Below are 22,530 nucleotides of genomic sequence, written 5' to 3' on the forward strand. Positions count from 1 at the left end.
TTGTTTGAAGTCAAATATAATGTTTTGCATTATTGAAACTGACTTGTGAACTGCGAAATGTTGTAAAGGTCACATGCTGTGGTATCTTGTAAAATGCAAAAACTAAGACTCTTAACATTTGTCAAAATCCAAGAAATGTGGCTTTCTGTGTCTGTAAGGAAGTAGGAAAAAATGTTACTGTGGGGACACATAAATAACCTCCAAAATCTATGATTTCGAGAGCCGTTTTTCTCTCTAATAATCTGGGTAGGATTTTTCCTATGCAGTTTACTGGAGTTATTTCATCACATTCCAATTTAATATAGATATTCTGATAAAGCTGTACCCACAAATATTATGAAAAGCATTCTTCACGCACCAAGCTCTTGAGCATGTTGCCATCACTCCCAGCTTGGAGGAAAGAGATGCCACCTAATTTCTCCAGCTCTTATACAAAGCAGATAAGAGGAGCGAGCCAAAGAAGTTTTACTTTATTTTTTTTTCCTGTCTGTGTCCCTGCTTTGTCTATGCACATGGGTAGGGAGCGGTTGGAAAGGGGAAGGGAGACAGCAAAAGTTAAAAAAGAAAAAGAAGTGATTACTCTGAACTTGTTCACAGAAGTCTCAAAGTGGTCTTCCCTAAGGTAGGAAGAGTTTCTAACCCCTTGCACACAGTAACCCAGCTGCATCCATGTTTAAAAATGATGGCAAGAAGGTCAGTTCACAGCTGCTGGACTATTTTAGAATGTCTCCTACTTGATTTTTTTTTTAAATGGAAGGGATAGTGGAGAACCTTTTGGTTTTATCTGTTTGTAAGGCTATGAATAATACTATTTGTACTTTGAGGTATAAAGGTACTGCAATTATGAGGAAATTGCTTTCTGCCTGATTGGTATACATAAACAGCTTTCATCTCTAAATGTATGTATGAGGCTCGTGACTTTAGTTTGTCATTCAAGGCAATGTGTCAGCCTTTTATTTCAATCTATGCTGGCCCTTCATCTGTCAGGAAAGACCTCTCTTGTACTTTTAAGCAACAGAAACAAAGGCAATAAAAAAGTCACCAAAAAAAAGCAATTATCAAACAGGGATTGGGCTGTGGATATTGCTTGGAAAAGAGGTTTCTAATAGATTCATAAGAAAGACAAAGTTGTGCGTCATTCATACACCTTTTTTTTTTTTTTCCCCCTTGCATTTTTCCTAAGAGTTGAAAATAAATTAAGGAAGCTATTTCCTTTGCAGATAACGTGCAAACTATGCCCCAGATCTCCAAGTGCTTCAGCATATAAATACTGCTTTTGAAGCCATCAGGTCTAGTTGGGAGTACAGCTTTATTTGCATTCATGTTTGAAGGCTACTTTCGTTCACTGACCCATTTAACTGTCAATCCCTATCCTCAGTTACGGGCATATGGCTTCATGTGCATGCGTATGAAAGACAACTGGCTGTAGCGCTCTCAGGCAGAAACATTCAACAAAGACACAGGCAAGAGCTGAGTCTTCCTGTGGACAAATCTGATTAAAATTAACAGGCAGGACCCACAAGTAATTGTAATCATCCTATAGAGCTAAGCAGAAGGCTCTACTCTTGCTATAGAACAGGCTAAAGGAACTTATACAAAAATAATTTGATTCTCTGAGTTTGCCAGGTGCCTGTGGAGACGGGTTGCCCACTGTGTTCATCACTGAACCTCTGCAGGTTCTAACCCTTCTTGCTCTTTGTAAGTGATTAAAAAGCCCTTCTTATGTCCTTGGAAACACACTGCAGGAAGAAAAATAAGGAAGGTGTTGCTTGCCTTATTCTGGTCCTTGTAGAAGTGGATAGGTTGATGTTCAATCTCTGAATACAAGGGATGGCTCAGAGCAGTCATTTTAGTGGGACCAGTTTCAATCAATACTTCTTTAACAAGAAAGATGTTTAGCTGTTACTTGAGCCTCTTATCACTTCAGGTTACTTAAGTACTCCAGCTTTGCCGCTCATAGCCAAAAAAAGATTAGATTTAAAGGGACTGGCTCTAAATACATTCATCTCTCAGCATTGTGGGAAGGTGTGATTGATAGTGGTCAACTCAGTGAGGTCTGCACATCACACTCCTGATTTCCTTTCTGTTCCACTGTCCTGATGGAGGAATGTGGTGATTCAGGAAGGTCTAAACTCTTTGTCCACCTTCAAGCAGTTTAGTTTCATGTTATTTGACAATCCGGTTCTATGTACATAAAAATCACAAAATCTATTTGCTCTTTGTACAAAGCCTGTAGAGAAATACTGCCCAGCTAGGAGATGTGACAGAGCTAGACAAGGTGGGTGAGGTTGCACAGTCTATTAGACCTTGAAACTCTACATTATGGGGTTGCAGAGCTTGCTGCCTAGCAGACTGTCATATCTGATTAAGGATAAAAGGGATTCAGATACTAAAATAATTCAACGAGCAGCTTGCATAATAGAGAGCATGGTGCACACAATCCTTATTTTGAAGTGTCAAAGGAATGAAAACTTTACTTAATCGGGGCATTTCCTATTTGGCTCCACAGTGTAGACCATCAGATCCAACGTCTTGCATAAGTTTAATATCCAGCCCAGGAGTCTGAAAGAATAATAAAATTAGAGATTTTTTTTCAGTTTCTATATCTTCTGTAGTTTGGTTTTAAGATTTTCTTGTGGCTAGAACTCAGTTTCTCATCTAGAATCTCATCTTCTCATCAGTGAATTCTTTTTTATTTTACAACATTGCATAGAGTACGGATTTCATGTCATAAATCTCTACTGGAGGTCATAAACTCTCTTTAGACTTCGATCTACTGTATGTTTAACTGACTTTCCAGACAAGTTAGCTGGTATGTTTAAAACAAAGGAAGTGTGCTGCTGGAAGTCAAATCATGGGCATCCTATGATGGATGGGTTTGTTGGATTAGGCTTTTCACTTTTGAAAGAGAAATCAAAAATTGCTTTAAAAGTTTATTCTCAAATCTTTAACCTTTAATTAAGATCTGACCTTCCAAAGCTTATCTCTGTTTAAGTTTGAACCAAGTACCCATGATGTATTGATGAGCTGATCAAATCTGAGGCAACTACTCATAGAGGTGTAGCAGTCCACAGTTACCAGAATGAGAAATAAGTGCTGATGGCTAATGGTGAAGTAAGAACACAATGTCTGATATGTCTGTACATTCAGAATGAGGGCAGGATACTCTCTTTAATGTTGTTTGTAGGAAGCATTTCAAACATGTAAAGTGCCAATCCAATCTTAAAGATTTTAAGTGTGTGATTTGTGTGCTTTATTACTGCCGTTATGCAAGCTGATGAAGGACCATAGAATCAGAATCTTTATGACTGGAAAAGATCTTCAAGATCATTATGTCCATCCATAAACTCATCACCACCATGCCTACTAAGCCATGTCCCTAAGTGCCTCATCTACATGTTTCCTGAACGCTGTCAGGGACGGTGACTCTACTACTTCCCTGCCATGGTCAAACTGATAATAAATAAATATAAAGAGGTTTTGTTAAACATTTTCTTTGTGGCTGACATGGAAACCAGCCATCAGGTTGTTGATGAAGAATGAGATTTGTTACAGCATCTAGAAATTTGGTGTCCAGTCTAAGATAGTTTTCCTGACCTCCCTTTGTAGTTAGGAGAAAGATGCATGTCCAGAGAGTTAGGTATCCCATCCCTGAATAGAAATTTAAAATAAGCAGAATTGATTACCTGTAATTACCTGCTAAGTCCTCCACACAAAAAGGATATCCACTGGGTCTCTGGGTTTTTTGATTGTTTTTGTTTTATTGGTGGGTTTTTTTGGTCAAATATGAAAGACAAATTGTATTTTTAGGTTGAATGGTACAGATGCTTATTTTTGAGTTGGAGAGGACTTCGATAGAAAGGTGATTTATTTGGTTTCTTCAAACACTTGCTTAGTTCTTCTCCCTTCTTCTAATGTTTTGGTACTCTGCGTGCTGTTTTATAGATATTTACATAACGAAGGTTGTTTCTCTTAGGCAAGGTACAAGAATGCATTAGAATTGTAAATTCCATCAACTGCCATAAAGCAGGGCCCAGAGCTTAAATAGTGGAAAATTGGTGTTGTTGTTCTGTGTACCTGAGAGATATGTGAATGGAAAATAATTATATGCATGTTTGGATTCTATAACTTAAGTACAAAAATACTTCAATTAAAGTTTTGTTCACTTGTAACACACAAATGGTGATTGAAGACCTAGGTTTTATTTAGTAGAGAGTTACACATTTGTTATCCTCAGTGTGACTTTCGCCTTCTCCCAATTACAGGGTAACATTTGGGTCCTATGTGTAATAGGAAGTTCCTATTATTTTAGCTATGTATTTTTTCACTTTGTTTTTCAGGAAAGCTCTTTGGGTCCCACATAGTTTGTGTAGGTAAAAGATATCCCTTTTTCTTCCCAAGTATTGGTAGCTGTAGTTGACTTTGACTTAAGATGGTTAGAGCCCAGTGGGGAGCTGGGAAAGAAATGTCCATTTAACCAATCCCCATCAAAAGATCTTAAATTTGAATCACTTGAATAATATCTTTTGCTACAGATTGTATTTCTCATCTAAGGATTGAAAAACTCTTATTTAAATATTAATGAACCCTGTCAATATTGAAAAGAGAGCATTCTGCACTCATTTTGTGAATGAGGAACACAGTGTCCTTGTCAGTTAATAGCAGAATTAGATAATTCAGAAAACATTTCTCTTTGAAAATCTCTGATAATTTGTCATTTTATGGAAACACATTGGCTTTGAACTAAGCTTGATTTAGGTGGAAAGCCCTAAGTATATCTTAATCTTAGTACTTGGAAGTGATCTGGTTTTTCTTTTTTCATATGAAGATAAAGCAAACAAGCAGTCCAATTTAGCATGAAATGCTTTCAGTGGCCCAGAATGAATGTTATATAGGGGGTAGTTTCATTTAATTGTAAATCCTACTTTTTTCAGGATGTAAAAGAATAAGATAAGGAATTCTCGATGGCATAAACTGCCCCAATTATGCCCAGCTGCCTGCACTCACAGCTGAAAAAGGCTGTCCCACCTCCCATGCCTGCTAGAGAGCTGTGCCTTCTTGCCCCTTGCAGCTAATGCAGCTTAAAACAAGCCCTGCTTGAGTTTAATTTCCCAGGAGCATTTCCGAATGGACTGACTTGCTTGTCTGGTGTGCAATGGGGTCACTCCTGAAAGCCTGTTCAGGGAAAGCGATAGGAAGACGTCCTGGGGAGATAGGGTGGAAAAAGAGACTACCCCCTTGAGGAGCAGGATCTTCTCTTGCATTCCAAAATGATATGCTCTGAGTAGCCCAAACCCCAGAAATTTGGCCAATAGCTCGGCTGCTGATCACTCTGCACATTTCCTGATACATGTTTACACTTATAAATGGGGTATCTATCGTAAAACATATACAGATGTTTACCTTTGAAAATGTGGTCGAGACTCTACACTGCAGAAAGTTACCCAATGAATCAAAGATACTTAACTGGGATTAACTCGGTGCTCTGGAGTTTCAACCTTCTTTGCTTATTTGCTTCTGTGGAACATGTTTGCTTGGGCCAGGGGGAAATAGAGGAAATAAAGCATGAAAAAAACAAGACACACAGTGTGGGATTGTGATATGGGATAGACTTCTCCAAGAACATCAGGGGAACCTCCGTGCTGCCATTCCTTACTTATCCCAGCCCTGCAAGGGTAGAACTCTGCTCAATGTCTTGTAGCTCTCCTTAGAAAGAGCAGCTCAGCCTCCATCAGTGGGCATGTAAATGTTTTGCTACAGCAGCAGCTCACCCAGTGTAGAGAACAAGAGCTGAGTTACGGAGAATGAATAGGGGTTTGTCAAGGAATGGACAACACACCTTTTGTAGGTGTATTTACAACTAGGTTTGTAGAAAAGACTTTTTGATGTTTTAAAAACAATAAAGATTCATGTCCCCTAGCTGATATTTTAGTATATCTACAGATGTTTCTAAAGTAGGTCTGATTTTGGATTGTTATTGCCTTTTTGTGTCTCTTGTGCTCTGCTTCTATATAGATTTTCTGTTGACCTTCCCCAGCTGTTTAGTATTCCAAACAGTCTATACGTGGAATATCTGCAAAATATCATGAGGTTGTTTCCACATCTGGATGGACTTGTGCAGGTTCTTTATCTATCAATGTGTGAGTGTAATGGGTCTCAGAGGCAGCAACAAAGTCTTAGATTTGCTAGGAGTGTTTTTCTGTGGTAAAAGTAATTCTTACTCATGTCTCAAGGGGAAGGATGAGGATGTATGGTCTGATTCTGATTTTCCTTACTCAGGCTTTGTGTTGGAGAAGTTCCTAGACTTCCGCCTAGTTTTGTTTTAAACAAGAGGTAGTGAGATGAGAGTTAAGCCCTTGAATTTTAGAGTTAAGAAAATGTAATAATTTCCTTAATGGAAGAGAGTCAATACATAGTGCCAAGAAAATGCTGAGGTTTCTCCTCATAATTTACCAGCCCAGTTGATTGATGATACTCTAAGTGAACACAATTGTGTATTAAATTTAAATTACTATTTTAAAAGTATGTTGCTTGTGAAGGTATTAAAATAAGTCAGATTAGTAATTTTCTACTTGCCAAAATTGTCTTCTGTTTTTACAGCAGGGTGTTTCTGAGCAGTAGTTAACGGCGCTCCATCTAGCACAAAAAGTAACACAGAAAGACATAGCCCTTACAGATTTTTTTTTTTTAGTAAAGCTGCACTTCTTGGCTGCAGTTGGGAAGTATGGATAAGAGCTGGTTATGATGTCTTTGCTTAAAAGAGCCAAACCCAGCTTATTTTGTGGCTCACATTTCAGGATTTTATAATTTTGCCAAACTTGAACTGCTTGAGTTGAAGATTTTTACGTCCCCTATTTTCTCTATTGAATTTTCCAAGAAATCTGTGGACATTTTAAGGACTGTGGTACTTACAGGGCATCATTAGCTATTTCCTGCTGTCCGAAGGGCCTGTGATACAAGAGAAGCATTTTGGATGTATTGGAAGGGCAAATTCTGCTCTAATTGCAGTGAGCAGGAAAAGCCCCCTGGGCTCACCCTGAAGCTGAGGTGGGATCTGTGTGCCTACCGATGTGCCTACAGAATTAGGCTAAAATGCCTAGAGACTTCTATGAGTATGTGACATTTCTGTGAGTAGCAAATGAGTCTACTACCGACAGTGAAATTTAAATGAATGTATTATTTTAATGTATACCTAGAATATTTTTTTATCTGAAGAAATTCTCTATAAGAGTAGGAGTTCTGTTTAAGTTCTTTTTGTTTATTTGTTTTTTTATACCAATGTAGATACATTCTTAAGCACATGGTCTTATGCTTCTTCTCTAAGTGTGAGGTGAGGAGGCTTGCTTCCTTTAAGATTAATTGTTTTTCTTTGTGAAACATGATAAATTGCCCCAGAAGCCTGCTGATGCCATAAGCAAAACTCTTGGTGATTTCAAGTAACAAGATCTCTGCATCACGTGAAGAGGTCTCCTGAGATCAGTTTGTTAAACAAGGGGCTGTCTTGGACTTCCTGCCGCAATCACACAGTAAGGGAAATCTGCTGCTTGAATGATTAGCTGTTCAAGCCAGTCATGTGTTTTTGGCTGTGAATCTGATGTATTAGCACAGCACTCAAGAGTTTTGCATTCCATAGGAAATCCTAACAGAGGAATAAACAGAATCAATCAGGAGGAACGACTGAGCTCTCAGAATTTAATGTGAGATGAAATTAAGAATAAAAATTTTTGATTACTTGAAATTTGTTTCAATTTTGATTTCCTTTTTTTTTTTTTTTTTGCATTGTATTGAGGAAGTTGCTATGCAGTTGTTCAAGTTGGTGGCAGATTACCAACTGGAACAACCGCCTAATATTTTAAGTAGTTCTTGAAACTAGTATTTAGATTCCCATGGACATAGACTCCTAAATACATTTTTGATCATGAAGTCACAGTAACTCTGAGAGAGTAAAAAGATACAAGCTATTTTCTGTTCAAAGTGAAAATAATTCTAAAGAGAAATATCTGATAGCCATGTCACTAAATTGAGTCTTAATGTAATTCCAGTCATTAAGGAGATAGCCACTGTGATACTAGAACAGAATGCCCCTAATGTGCATCAATTTTATGGTCAATTCTCATCAAGGTACAGTCTTCCCATTAAATTCCACATAGGAATGAATTGCCTTGCTGCACTGATCATGGACTAGTGATCTAAGGAAAATGAGTTGGGACAAGTAAATTGGGTTAGAAGGTGATCAGAAATTCCTAATATACAGCAAATGGATGTAATAGAGTCCCTGTATTTTGAGAATACAGACTTCTCCAAATGCATAATCTGTTTCTCGTGAAAGACATGCGGCCCAGTATAGAAGCTTTAGGTCAACTGATTCAGTTGAAGATTAGCCTCAATATTCTGAAACAGAAGGCTATAGTTACTTACAGCCTTTAATTCCTGATAACGGATTATGCTTGGCACCATGTTACTGCTGTAGTGTAAAATCTCATGGTTAGTTTGCTAAATTAACTTTTGTGATAGAAAGGCTTCTTATGTGTTTCTGGTTAAAAGAGAGAGGGTTTTGAGTTTGTAGCAACTGAAATAGCAATGATTGGAATCATGATCTAAAATTAGTAGTTTTTTATTATTATTTCTTTTTAAATTGTGTTCTTGTACTGTTTCACAAATGTTTTAGAGGGATGTGTCCCACTCTTAAATTAAGAGTTGTGTATAATATACGTGAAATGGAAATATCCGTCAGAGAAGTATAAACAAATGCTGGTAACGAAGGGGAAAACTTTACAATTAATTTGCTTATCATTTGTGAAATGCTGTTTGGTAATTTGGTGGCTTTAATGGATGTAATTTGCAATCTTACAGTAATATGTGGAAGAATGGCTTCCATTTTAGCTAATGGCATGTGTTCTGGTAATATATTTTCAGATGATGGTTCTATGTTTGAGGTTATATGTCTTTCAATATTTATGATTGGCCACATCCTTTATACACCCATATAAATATGTGCAGTATTTACTGTCCTGATCCTGGCACTTGTGATGAGCTATTATGAAACTCCTATATGCTAGAAGTCTGGGTCAGAACAAGCATGTACCATAGAAGCTGGTACCACAGAAAGTTACTATGGGATGTTCTGTTGTTGTGAACAGTTTTGTGGGGCAGACAGTACAGGCAAACACCAATGCATACTTTACACCATGTGTCTCTTTCTGCACTACATGTGGGACCAGGGAATGAAAGCCTAGCCCTGCTCATGTTAATGGCAGTTCATCTTGGCCAGCTTTTGACCTGTGCATGAAAGAGTTTTCCACTTGCATTGATTTGTGTGTACTGTGAGTGTATGCATAACACACGTAACTGGTCGTAAAATCTGATGTTTGAGTCCCTTACGTATCTAATAGACTTGGAAGATAGCAGATGTTCATTAGACTTGGGAGGTAGGATAAAAGATCTTGTGTCTATAGAAGCTATTTAGTAAACAGCCGTGTTTGAAAGGTCTGATCTCTTCCTTGCCCCTTTCTTTCAAATCCCGATTTCTGAAAAACAGTGATATATGCGTGAAAGGCAAGGTTGTTAGACCTTGACACAGCTGTCATGGATTTATCTCTTCTAAATAGCTTGTCCTTTTGATAGATTCTCTTTTCCTTGTGAATAGGCAATCCAAATGCTGTTTTCATACCTGTAATACCTCAGTAGCATTGAAATAATTTTTTTCTTCCAGGTCTAGGACAGGATTTTGAACAGGATATTAAAAAAAAAAACCAACAACAAAAAAAGATACTTGAAAAAACATTCATTGTTCAATGAACTTTTCCTTCTTCTTTCAGGTTACAAGACCCTTTTGAAAGGGATTTCAGGGAAATTCAGCAGTGGAGAACTTGTTGCAATTATGGGTCCTTCTGGTGCTGGGAAGTCAACACTCATGAATATTCTGGCAGGATACAGGTCAGTAACAACAAAAGCCACAGGTAAGATGTGGACTGTCTGTGGTGATAGGTCTTTGGAAACAACAGCAGAAGAAATCTTATCCAGTATTAGCAGAAAACAAGTAATTCACAGATTTCAAATTAGATTCTTACTGTTTTTATTTTTCTTTTTTTCCTGTTCTGAACACTTACAATTTATCTGTTAAGAAATCAGATTCAAGAATAGAGAGCAATTTCAAGCCCAAAACAAAAAACAAACCAAAAAGCTTCCTTTAAAGTTCCCTTTAGCTGTGCAACAGATCTGACTTAATGTCTTACGTTTGTGATATTTTGAAATTAGGTTTTATAGGCACTTGAAAAAAAGTTGTCCTTTCAGAAGTTGAAGTTTTATGGACTTAATTGCAATGTGTGATGTGATTGTGGTTAATCTTCATGAACTTGCTATTCTGTGGCTAAATACAAGAGAGCTTTGTGGTGTTGGCCTCTGGTCATAAGGAACAAGACATGGTAATCTAAAAAAAAAGCATGGGAATGACTTGGTGTCTTTTCAGGCATTCTTATAAGGCAGCACACATTTTCTACTAACTTGGATTAAAATTTTCACCATAATTGCATGAAGCCTCTCATGAAAGAGAACATCACAAAATAAGTTTGTTTCTATCCACTGTGTCAGTTTTATTCTATATTGGGCAATAGTTACTTAAATAATTATTTAACCCTTCCACAAACTGAGGTTTGTGGCCAAAAAAAAAGTCACCACTGTTTGTTTTCTTCATTTCAGAGAGACAGGAATGAAAGGAGAAATTCTCATCAATGGACAGCCTCGCGACCTGCGCTCTTTTCGCAAAGTCTCTTGTTATATTATGCAAGATGACATGCTCCTTCCTCATCTTACTGTCCAAGAAGCTATGATGGTGAAAATTATTTCTGTCTCTAATTTATTTTAGGAAGCAGAATAACAGAAAATTCTCGTCTATATTGCACATGTTCTTATGTCTAGTGGTGCCACTAGATGTTTGCTGTTTTTAATCCCACTCAGTAAAAGTGCCTGGACTTGGATGGTGCTTGAATTCCATTTCAGGCTCATGCTTCTATGGGTTGTCTGAGCTTCTTTAGTTCTATGGTTTTCAATATATGACCAGCATTATGATTTGGTAGAAAATTTAGGACTATATTTTCCATAGATCTCACTAAGAATGGAGCCTGCAAATCTTTACCAGAACAAGCCTTTGTAGAGATATCTTTTTTCTTTGATGGTGGCTGAGTGACTGACAATAACCCTTACATATCCCTTTCTAGCCATCTTGCATGCTCTTACTGTAAAGTGCTATTTTGACTTTAAGCCTGGGCTGTCTGCTGCTTCTACTCTTCTGTGTCTTTTCTTTGAAAAATGAATTGTATAAAATCAGTTCTTCACAGGAAAACAACAGGAACAGAATAAGCTGGAGACTTAAAGCCAAAATAAAGTCTTCTTCTTGTAATTTGTCATAGTGTCAAGAAGTTTACTAATTGCCAGCTTGAGTGATCAGACTGGAAGCACCTGATGCTCAGTTAGAGAAAGGAACTATTCTGTCTCAGAGAATATTATTATTTAATAAGGCTAAAGTTGATCATACTGTATGCCACCATCAATTCAGAAATTTTAAGGTCAGAAGATATCACTATAGTCTAGTCTATGCTCTATGCAGCTACTTTCCTGTAAAGCTACTTAGTGTGGAAGATTTTCTTTTACATGAACATCAGTTTAGATCATGCAAAAGTTGTATTCCTTCATATTCCATTCCAGGTATCTGCTCATCTGAAACTTCAAGAGAAAGATGAAGGAAGAAGGGAAATGGTATGTATACTGTCCTTCCAGTTGATACTTTTGAGGGTACTAAAGAGGTCTGTGAAATAAGCTCTGTAAGGTGACATCTTTGTTTAACACTGAACTTCATTAAACTTGTAATGACAGAATAAATCATAGCCTCAAAATTGACAGATAACATTATGAGGGAATGAGTAGTACAGTCCCTAGGAAAGGAGTGTTCAGTATGCCTGAAGCTGAGACTGAATGAATAATTATAAAACATGTATTCAAATGAATTCATGGATTTTTAGAATTCTTTTTAGTACGTGCTAGCACTTGAATTCTCTTGTCTGAGGACTGAGGCATGTGGGGCCAGGTAGGTCAGTCATTTCTGGCAGCAGTGCGTGGAGGGTACCTGCAGATTTTGTATTTCTGAGGATTCATGAAAAAGTTCAGTAGTTCTTGTAATTGCTGCAGCAACTGGTGTGCTCGTATTTGAAAGCATAGATCTTCATGGCTATGCAGGTGGATGGAAAGGATGTGGTATGGGGTCATGCTGTTCAGCTGGGTAAGTTAGTGCAATTGCAGTGAAGATGCAGGCTAATAAGTTTAGAAGTTGTATGGTGTGGGCAAGGTGTGGACAAGTAGGAAATCAAGATAAAAATGCACCTATCCAAAGCAGCAGGAATGAGAATTGCACGCTTGGGTTTTGTGCGTTTGTTGCACTGTCCTGTTTCTGGCTATGACTGGCCCATGACTGTCCTGAGTGGGAAATAAGTTCTGGTGTATTTTTACCCTGGAAACCTATGAGCCTGTCTGACCTGTACTGAAAGGAGCCTCACTAAGAAAGATGTGTGCTCTCTCACCCATCAGAATGGCACAATTCCTCCCCATCATGTGCTCTGACACAGGACTCTTCTTAAGGGAAATTTCCTGAGGTGTGCAGCCAGACAAAGTGACTTCTGATGTGCTAGCTTGTGTGCGAAATGGCTTCCTTAACTAAGTTTCATTATCTCAGTTATACTTAAAAGGATTGAAAGTGAGCTGTTTCTGCGTCTATAGGCAAAGCCCCAAAAATCTAGGCCTGTGTATTACAAAGGGCCCTCAGAGCTCAGGCATCTCTGCTCGGATAGAGTTACCAGAGCCTGCCAAACCATGTGAGAGGCCACTTGGTGCTGCACAGTGTGTTTCAAAACAAAATATGAGCGAGGAGGGGGAGGATTATGCCTGCAGCTAAAAATAGAAAAATCGCAGCACTGATGAAAGCAGGTTCAGGTTGTTGAGAGATTCAAGACAAGTGAAACGGTAGCTCAGAAAGTGCTTGGGTTTGTTTTGCTGACTTCAGGCAGTTTTTCAGTCCTGCATAAGACAGCACCAGGGACAATAATTAATGATCTTTCTTACTCTGCCTTTTCAAGGAGGAGGCTCCTACCTATGTGAGCGTTGTGCTAATGGGGTTTACGCAATAGTGTGGTTTCATGGCTAAAATGGTGATTTTCCTTTCCAGAAAACTGATGGCTAATTCTGCCTTTGATGTTGACTTGTATGTTTCTCTTAGCAAGTCTTTTAGTCTTGCTGTGACTCAGATGTTGAATCAAAAAAAAGGAGTTGCTATTCATGTAAAAGCCTCCCAACATTTGTGCTACACTTATTCCTGTAAAGTTCAAGTTTGGAGCTTTTCATGATTTTTCAGTTATTTTTCATAAATAGAATGGAGGATTACATTTTCATTTTGGTGAATTTTGTGCTCCCCTTGTCATACCCTGATCATATCCTCTGGGAAAAAATGGTGCAGGGAATAGGGCTTAACTGAAATCAGAGTCTGCAGGAGGACGTAGAAGATGAGGGGCCCTATGAGTAAGAATGGAGTATGGCTGGCCCTGTGTGAACTGAAATTGGAGAGGAGCAGTTAGGGGACAATTGAGAGCATATTATTTTGACTTATTCTCTGAAGCTCTTTCCTAAGGAGATTGCCTCTTTCTCGGTCACAGAGCCTAGGGTAATTTAGGTGACACAGTTATTCAAGCTGGTGACATGGGCCGTAGAGACTTCCTGAGTTAGTTTCCTATCCCACATTCCTCCGTCAAGAGACTTCATGCGGGTTTCCTGACTCGTCTGCAGTGTATGCAGGAAAGCTGTGGCTTGTATGGGCAGTGCTGGGAGAAGCTGTTTCAGGAACTCAAGAGACTTTCCGCTCTTCCACAGATGACAGATTTGCTTATTCATATGCATCAAGCATTGAGGCTTGAACGTGCTTAACTTGCTGGGCTTACCATTTCAGAGGAGTCTCCTACTCTGTTAAAAGATGCCTCTAGCAGTAGATGGCAGGTGATTCCTAGGCTGAAGTTTATAAACGGGAAGGAAAATCTGAGCCACCCAGTGGAAAGTATGTCTCTTGCCCCAAAATGTGAAATATATAGCAACTCTAAAGATGCAGTAATTGTTTCTATGGCTGTCTTGTCTGTATTTATTTCCTAATTGTGCCTATATTAAGGGCAGCAAAATGTGAACCTGTTAAAATGACCGTAAGAATTAATTTTGCTGATCCAGGTATACTTTTCTTTTTGGGAACATCCTAAATTTCTTTGATAATGGAGAATCTGAAAATCTGAATTCTAGGGAGGAAAACTATGGGAATCAACAGATGTTTGGGAACATAGGATTTCTTTGACTCAGTCAAATATTTCTTTTAATAAGCTAAAGAGATTTTATATTGGAAAATATGTCTGTTTCAAATCAGTGGTTACATTTGTACTTTAAAAGTTTCAATTCATTTGCACTTTAATAAGTTAGGCCAAGCAAACCAATTCATGTGCTCATGTTATTACTGTAATTACAAATAGCTCTTTGAGGAAAAGACAGTCTCAAATGCATTTTGTACAATACAAATTAGAAGTGCAGCCATTTCCTGGCTAGTAATATTGGGATGTGTAGGAATAAATCAGTTATTTCATTGCTGTAAATTGCAAGGTAAATGTTTATTGTAGATAAACATTATGAATTTATGTATTCATGTGAACAAGAGTACAAATGTTTGTTTAACGGTGTTAGGAACAAGTGAAAAACCTCCAGAGAGGCAGATCTCATAGTCCTTGTTTTATTTTCCATGACATAGGGAAGTTGGTAGAGCTTGTGCTGCCCGTATACCATTATGCTCAGAAACCTTCTCCTTCCTAGGTATAAAAGCGAGTTGGGGTATTCCCCATGAGAACCAGAGTTGCTGGGTTTTTGTTTGTTTGTTTGTTTGTTTGTTTGCTTGCTTGTTTGTTTGTGGTTTTTTTTTTTTTCCTGGCCAAGAGTGATGAACACCTGCAGTTTCTGGAAATCAAAGTCAGGACAAGTGTAACATCCTACTCTGCCCCCATCTAACCTATTTTGGCCACCTTTCCAGAAAACGGTCTCCATCCAAGCCATTACTATGTTAAAAATATCAGACTAGTTCTCCTACACTTCAGTGAAGTGTTAAAGATGTGGACTCCCATAGCACCTTTTAAAGGGTTGTTTTTTCATTGTTTGAGTAGTATAGCCTGGAATCACCCATTTTTGTGTCAGTGGTTCCACTAATGCCAAAAAACACCTTTCTTCATAAAAGGTTGTAAGGCCAGATCCACCGTCCCTGAAACAGAAAATTCATAGCAGCTGGAATTGTTCTTCTTTAGGTCCAAAGACCCTGGAACAAACTGCGCCCTTCAGGAGACTCTGCCCTGTGGAAATCCCAAACATCTGAGAGTATGTGTGACAACTGAATTGGCTCTGAGAAGAATGAAAGCACCTAAAATCACTGGCCATATTTGAAAGGCAGGCTTTGAAGAACATATATTAGGAGAAAATAGGTCATTACTTTGTAGAAACTACTCATTTTTATTTTAGAGTTCTGCATTCCCGTTGTAAATGCAGCCTGGAAATTCCTTTTAAAGAAAGAAACCCATTGGTGCATAATATCTGTTCACACTGCACACTGGTCAGCTTTTCTGATCTGAGTCACATCCAAGGGGTACTATTGAAGTACTGATATTCACTTAATTTTCGCAGTAAAAGAGCCCTACTAGGACAGGTCCTGTTGGAAGGACAAATAGAATTTGGGTCAAAATGATAAATGCTCTTAAGCCTCTCTTACCTTCCTTGCATTCTATGGAGAAAGACTTCATTGTATAGACGATGAGACAAAGTCAGTGGCTAGTGTAGTGTCTTCATGAAAATCAGTGGAACAATAAAGAGACTCTTCTTTTGCACTAACAAATGTAAATGACAGGCATTATTGGGTTTCTTTTTTAGGTAAAGGAAATACTGACGGCCCTTGGTTTGCTCACGTGTGCCAACACAAGGACTGGGAGTCTTTCTGGAGGCCAGAGAAAACGTCTTGCCATTGCTTTGGAGCTGGTGAACAATCCTCCTGTCATGTTTTTTGATGAACCAACCAGGTACTTCAAGGCCAAAACCTTGGCCTTGGCCAGTACTTAGGCCAAGGACCAGTATTGCATTATATGGTTATGTATGTTTAAATTCTTGGAAGATGCCTTTTTTTTTTTTCCCTATTACTGCTCAGTCATCTCCCAAGAAATAACTTAATTTAGGTATTCAGTGCCCTGGGTCACTGCTGCAACCTCCAGATCTTAGAGCTATAAATAATTAAGGCAGATGTAAACTGAAAGAGGAAGCAAGAGCGAGAAGTTATTTTCAGATTGTGACATGTGAATTTTCTTTTGCCAGCAAAGATAACTCATGAATATAAGCTTTTCTAAGAATGACTTTTAGTAAAGAATGTAACCCACATATGATTACATTCTGTGATCAATCCAAACAGGGCTGGGAGAGCTTTGAGTTTTTTCACTGAAGTAGGGAGTATCTTTAATCTATATTCCTAAAATGTAGAAACCCCTCAAGGCATCTTTGACAATACTGCTAGTTTCATTTTCAGACATGCTTCCAACTTAATTAAAAGGATGATGGAGAAATACAAGCATAAAGTTGGCATGTGGTAAAATTAAGGTGCTACTGAGACAATTTATAAAAAGAGAATAGTGTGAGACTACAGTATCAGATACATGTGCTAATTTCCAGTGGTGCCTGTGAAACTGCTGATCTAACAACTTTTCCTTTTCTTTTGCTCAGTGGCTTGGATAGTGCATCATGTTTTCAGGTTGTCTCTTTGATGAAAGCTTTAGCCCAGGGGGGCAGATCCATCATCTGCACAATTCACCAGCCCAGTGCTAAACTGTTTGAGTTGTTTGATCAGGTATTCTTCTCAGATTCTTTTTCTTTAAGTATGGGTTAGGTAAGTTCTATTTTCAAGACTGCCATCTCAGTAAAGATAGTAATAATTCTAGTCTGAAATGAAATAAAGAAAATTCAGTAAATTAGAGCAAAATATACTTTTTGATATATTTAGTTTTTTCTTCTATGCCTATTTATTATATAATTGTAAAGCTGATCAGTTTGCAAAGTCATGATTATCACATTTGTAGTTTTCATGTCCTTACCCACCACCATTGCCAGGGACACAGCTCTCAGTGAAGTAAATGAGAGGTAATTTAAGAGCAAGAGAACTTTAGTGTAAATATCTGCCATGCTGGTAGCGCTCTTTTCATCCTAGCTGCACAAGCGTGAATTTGGAAAAATCTGTTCATGCAAAATAATAATAATTGAAATAAAGTCAATTGGAGATTTTTTCTCCAAGCTAAAAACAGGATACATACTGTGTGTGTTTAGGTTAGATTTAAATTTACTTTAATCTTGTTAAGAGATTTAAATTAGAGCTGCAAGAGCTTAAAGAAAACCAACTGTGCCATCGGTGAACATGCATTTGCTGATTGCCAGTCTGGCAGAGAGGTTTATTTAAAGTCAATAGTACAGCTAGAAGCAAGAATAATCAAGCTATTTCCTATTGCTGTGCTCTATACTTATCAATATATATAAATTATGTGTATGTGTATTCCATCTCTGTTTCCATTCCTGTATTCACTAGCGTCTTTTCACAGCCAAAAATATCCATAATGTATGGAAATTAGATGGCTCAGTTTTACAGTTTCTTGTTTGCTGCCAGCATGTGTCTAAGGCTCTTTCTCTGTTAGGGTGCTCTTAGTGCTGGAGGGAATGTTGCAGAACTCACATCTTGAGCATTTCTAATATTCTGCACATTTTCCACTAGTGATTCCATGCAAAGGCACTTCCAAGAGCTGACAAATCTTTACAAGTTGTTTTGACCACAGGGCAAGAACTGTTGGGTTTGTGGGTTGCTGCCATACAGATAGCACGTTCAATATTTTGATAGTATTTCATTTTTCTTTTTTTTTTTTTTTTGCGTGTTTTTCAGCTCTATGTTTTAAGTCAAGGTCAATGCATTTACCGTGGGAAAGTATTAAACCTTGTCCCTTACTTGAGAGATTTGGGTTTAAATTGTCCAACCTACCACAATCCAGCAGATTTTGGTAAGGGAAGTTGTATATTTTTTGTGTGGTTGACTGGTGGCTTCAGGAAAATGGGAGCAACCGTGCATATGTGTGTGTGTACATACATGATCCAAAATCCTAAAGAAAATCGATCCTATCTTTTCTCAGTAATTTGAATGCCACCTAGTGGTAGAATTTAGTAAATATTTCTCTGTGACAGATGTCTAGGTACAGGAAATGAAATACAGAAATTATTTTTGTGTTTCATATTAATTAATCTTAAAGTCTTTACAAAGTGTCTCCAATATTTATTATTTTTCTATGAGCAATACCACTGTGGTGTCTCATTGCTAAGAGCATGTTTTTTCCTTCCGTTGTTGTTTTGCAATTCCGAAGGAGCAGTTAGCACCACAAAATGAGATATTTGTCCCTTTCAATTACCAAATAAATCAAATATTCACTGCTCTTAATCTAAAAGGGTTCTTGTCCAGAACAGAACCCTCTAATTTTTTTTTAGAAATATATGCATATTATGTGTATATGTGTGTGTGCATGCACATATGTATTTACTTGTGGCCTTTTAGAGGCTGCTTTAAACAAAACTCCTCTTTCTGCCAATGCTACAACGTCATGTGAACCTAATAATTAGGGCTGTACCTAATTAGTGGTGTAAACCACTAACCTACCTTCTGTTTTATGTAGTTATGGAAGTAGCTTCTGGTGAGTACGGAGACCAGAACAGCCGGCTGGTCCGGGCAGTGCGGGAGAGGATATGTGACACAGACTACAAGAGAGATGTTGGCGAGACCGAGCTGAACCCCTTCCTCTGGCACCGGCCTTCTGAAGAGGTATTTTGTGTACAGCAAGTAGTGGCTGTGGCTTGAGGTTGGGAGAGGGAGGAAGAGAGTTCAAATCTTCAGTCAATGGGGAAGGTTTCTGGGATGTTCAGTTGCTGAGAGTGGGTTTTGTGAATGAAAACAAAGATTCTGCAGAGAAAGGAGTTTATTCTTTCACGTGTTTCCGCTAGGATTCGTCCTCCACAGAAGGCTGCCACAGCTTCTCTGCCAGCTGCCTAACCCAGTTCTGCATCCTCTTCAAAAGGACTTTTCTCACCATCATGAGGGATTCAGTAAGGCTATCTTTATAATACTTTATTAGCTAAAAGATCTATTCATTTGGTCGTGAAGTAGTGTCACATGCCTAGAAGTTCCTTTCTGCAGCACACACATGAAAGTTGTCATGGAGTGACAGTGAACATTCTGGTTTAGTGGTCAACTGCTGTTCTTAATGGCAAATTTGCAATAAAAAAAATCATTTATTAGTTTTCTGCTCTTTTTCTTTCTTTCTTTCTTTCTTTCTTTCTTTCTTTCTTTCTTTCTTTCTTTCTTTCTTTCTTTCTTTCTTTCTTTCTTTCTTTCTTTCTTTCTTTCTTTCTTTCTTTCCTTCCTTCCTTCCTTCCTTCCTTCCTTCCTTCCTTCCTTCCTTCCTTCCTTCCTTCCTTCCTTCCTTCCTTCCTTCCTTCCTTCCTTCCTTCCTTCCTTCCTTCCTTCCTTCCTTCCTTCCTTCCTTCCTTCCTTCCTTCTTTCTTTCCTTCCTTCCTTCTTTCCTTCTTCCTTTCTTCCTTTCTTCCTTTCTTTCTTTCTTTCTTTCTTTCGTTCTTTCGTTCTTTCGTTCTTTCCTTCTTTCCTTCGTTCTTTCCTTCGTTCTTTCCTTCGTTCTTTCCTCTCTTTCCTCCTTTCCTCCTTTCCTCCTTTCCTCCTTTCTTCCTTTCCTCCTTTCCTCCTTTCCTCCTTTCTTTCCTCCTTTCTTTCCTCCTTTCTTTCTTTCCTCCTTTCTTTCTTTCCTCCTTTCTTTCTTCCTTTCTTTCTTTCTTTCTTCCTTTCTTTCTTTCTTCCTTCCTTTCTTTCTTTCTTCCTTTCTTTCTTTCTTCCTTTCTTTCTTTCTTTCTTTCTTTCTTTCTTTCTTTCTTTCTTTCTTTCTTTCTTCTTTCTTTCTTTCTTTCTTTCTTTCTTTCTTTCTTTCTTTCTTTCTTTCTTTCTTTCTTTCTCTTTCTCTCTTTCCTTCCTTCCTTCCTTCCTTCCTTCCTTCCTTCCTTCCTTCCTTCCTTCCTTCCTTTCTTTCCTTCTTCCTTTCTTTCCTCCTCTCTTTCTTTCCTCCTCTCTTTCTTTCCTCCTCTTTCTTTCTTTCTTTCTTTCTTTCTTTCTTTCTTTCTTTCTTTCTTTCTTTCTTTCTTTCTTTCTTTCTTTCTTTCTTTCTTTCTTTCTTTCTCTCTTTCTCTCTTTCTTTCTCTCTTTCTCTCTTTCTTTCTTTCTTTCTTTCTTTCTCTCTCTCTCTCTCTCTCTCCCCCCTCTGTCTCTCTCTCTCTTTCTCTCTTTCTTTCTGTTTACATTTTGAAAGGTATACTTTTACACAAAGGGGAAAATGACAATATATGCACCAATATATACATTAACTTGAGACATCTGCCCATAGAAAAGGGAAAAGCCAGGTACACTACATCAGGTGCCATAGTAAAAGAAATTAGGTGTTGGTGTTGTTCCCACTGTTTTAATTGGGAAGATACAACAGAGTCTTGTTGTTCTGATGGTTAGGAAGCATTTTCCTTTTTCCAAAGTACATGCCCTTTTTCTTTTTTGCCAGAACATTTATCTTAAATTGTTCTTCTCCCTTTCTGCTGCTTTACATTACAGAATAGTTCTTACATGCAAGTTAAGTTGTGAATTTTGCTTTCTTCTCTTCTGGAATAGTTTGCACATCTGGACTAGTACCAAATACTTAGTCAAAAATAAATTGACATGCTCATGTAATCTACAGCATGCAAAAAAATTCACATTCTCCACGTTGATCAACTAGGAGTTTATATTGCTGTGCTGTACATGCAGAACATCTCTTAGAGGTGTCCAGACACATCATACAACACTGTGTCTTCCACTAAGAGCAAACTGTAACTCATTTTTTGACACACAGATGCAAAAACAGGGTAGTTTTTAAGGAAAGTTTTTTTCCTGCTCAACTCTGAAGACTTGTGATTATTTCTTGTTTTATTCTTTCTTCTGTTCTTCCATACATCTTGTAGGAATACTGAATTGCAGAGAAGACACAAAAGGGTAATTTCTGCCTGATTAAGTTAGTTATATCTGTAGAAGCCTCACTTAATAGCCTTTTCTGATCTGGGAAACCTATCTTTTTAGTCAGAGAGGAAGTCTGCTTTTCCTCATGAATGAAGGTCAATGACACCCTGACATTACCAGACAATAACATTCCTGGTTGCAGCATTTGCAACTACTACCTTTGTCTGAATGGAAGAAATTCTCTGAACGGTATGCCTTGTGCCTGCTCATGCTTGGAAGCTCATTAGTGAACATTTTCATTAGTGGAAGCCCAGTTTGCTGGTAGACCATTTTTATATACGCTCTTTTAGTTATACTTACTGTTTTTATGCAAGCAGCATATCTCATTTCACTGATATTTGCCATGGTTGTTGAGCCCAGTCATCCTGATCAGAAAAACTACTCTTTCCTTTCTTTTAGGTCCTGACGCACTTGCGTATCACCTCACACATTGGAATTGGACTGCTTATTGGCTTACTCTACCTAGGGATTGGCAATGAAGCTAAGAAGGTCCTCAGCAACTCTGGCTTCCTTTTTTTTTCCATGTTGTTTCTTATGTTTGCTGCGCTCATGCCAACCGTCCTTACATGTGAGTACTGTTTACACTGGTAAATTAACAGGCAAGGAGACTCAGGAGAGGAGAGGGTTGTAATGTGCCTGTCTCATGTAAGATGACATATGACTTGTGCTTCCACTTTTAAGACAAGTGTGAGATAAACCTTGTACTCGCTAAACTGTTCCATAGAGGTAAACAGAGATTTATCTAGTGCAACCCCAAAATTAGGCCAGTGTTGCTCAATGTTGACAGTTCACTGTTTCAATCCTGGAATGGAATTTCGTTTTTTGCTAAGGTGCCAGAATTACTCAACCATGTCATGTGCTTGCAGTGGGCCTTAGAGAAATTGTCTTAATTTCCCTAGAACTTCTAATTCATGACTGCCCAGCTGGGATCATCATAATCACATGTTATTAGAAGCAAATTCTGCAATATGGACAGTTCCATGCTTCTTCTGTGGGGCTCTTATTTTTGGATTCCCTGCCTGATGAGAAGGAACGATCAGGTTCTTTCAGCTTTGGCGCCATTTTAATTTCAAAAAACCTCTTTGAGCAAGGTTAAGATGAACTGATATAGTAAACAATGAGCAACTCTTGATGCTGACCTCTTTCATTTCAGTTTGCATCACTCAAACTCATCTGTTAAAGGCCTGGGAGTTCCAGTCCCACTGTGGGACTGAAGCATCTCAGGACTGGAAATGGATAAACTATGCTATTTTGAACAAGAATGTTGCATGTTGACAACCTAATTTGTCTTACTAATTTGTATT

The 22,530-nt window shown here is 38.1% G+C and overlaps 1 protein-coding gene across 1 annotated transcript in view; it reads left to right on the forward strand.

The window, feature by feature from the left end:
• ABCG1 (ATP binding cassette subfamily G member 1) overlaps window positions 1-22,530 on the forward strand; it is a 48,777-nt gene that overhangs the window by 20,972 nt on the left and 5,275 nt on the right. The window contains exons 3-11 of the mRNA XM_088530636.1: window positions 9,819-9,936; window positions 10,699-10,831; window positions 11,704-11,754; window positions 15,982-16,127; window positions 16,819-16,942; window positions 18,020-18,134; window positions 18,798-18,943; window positions 19,123-19,224; window positions 21,626-21,794. Of these exons, the coding sequence (XP_088386762.1) occupies window positions 9,819-9,936; window positions 10,699-10,831; window positions 11,704-11,754; window positions 15,982-16,127; window positions 16,819-16,942; window positions 18,020-18,134; window positions 18,798-18,943; window positions 19,123-19,224; window positions 21,626-21,794 (1,104 nt within the window). The remainder of the gene's footprint in view (window positions 1-9,818; window positions 9,937-10,698; window positions 10,832-11,703; window positions 11,755-15,981; window positions 16,128-16,818; window positions 16,943-18,019; window positions 18,135-18,797; window positions 18,944-19,122; window positions 19,225-21,625; window positions 21,795-22,530) is intronic.

This window comes from Tinamus guttatus, unplaced genomic scaffold (genome assembly GCF_059628265.1).
Source record: "Tinamus guttatus ecotype Peru unplaced genomic scaffold, ASM5962826v1 Tinamus_guttatus_pri_ptg000384l, whole genome shotgun sequence".
Lineage (NCBI taxonomy): Eukaryota > Metazoa > Chordata > Aves > Tinamiformes > Tinamidae > Tinamus > Tinamus guttatus.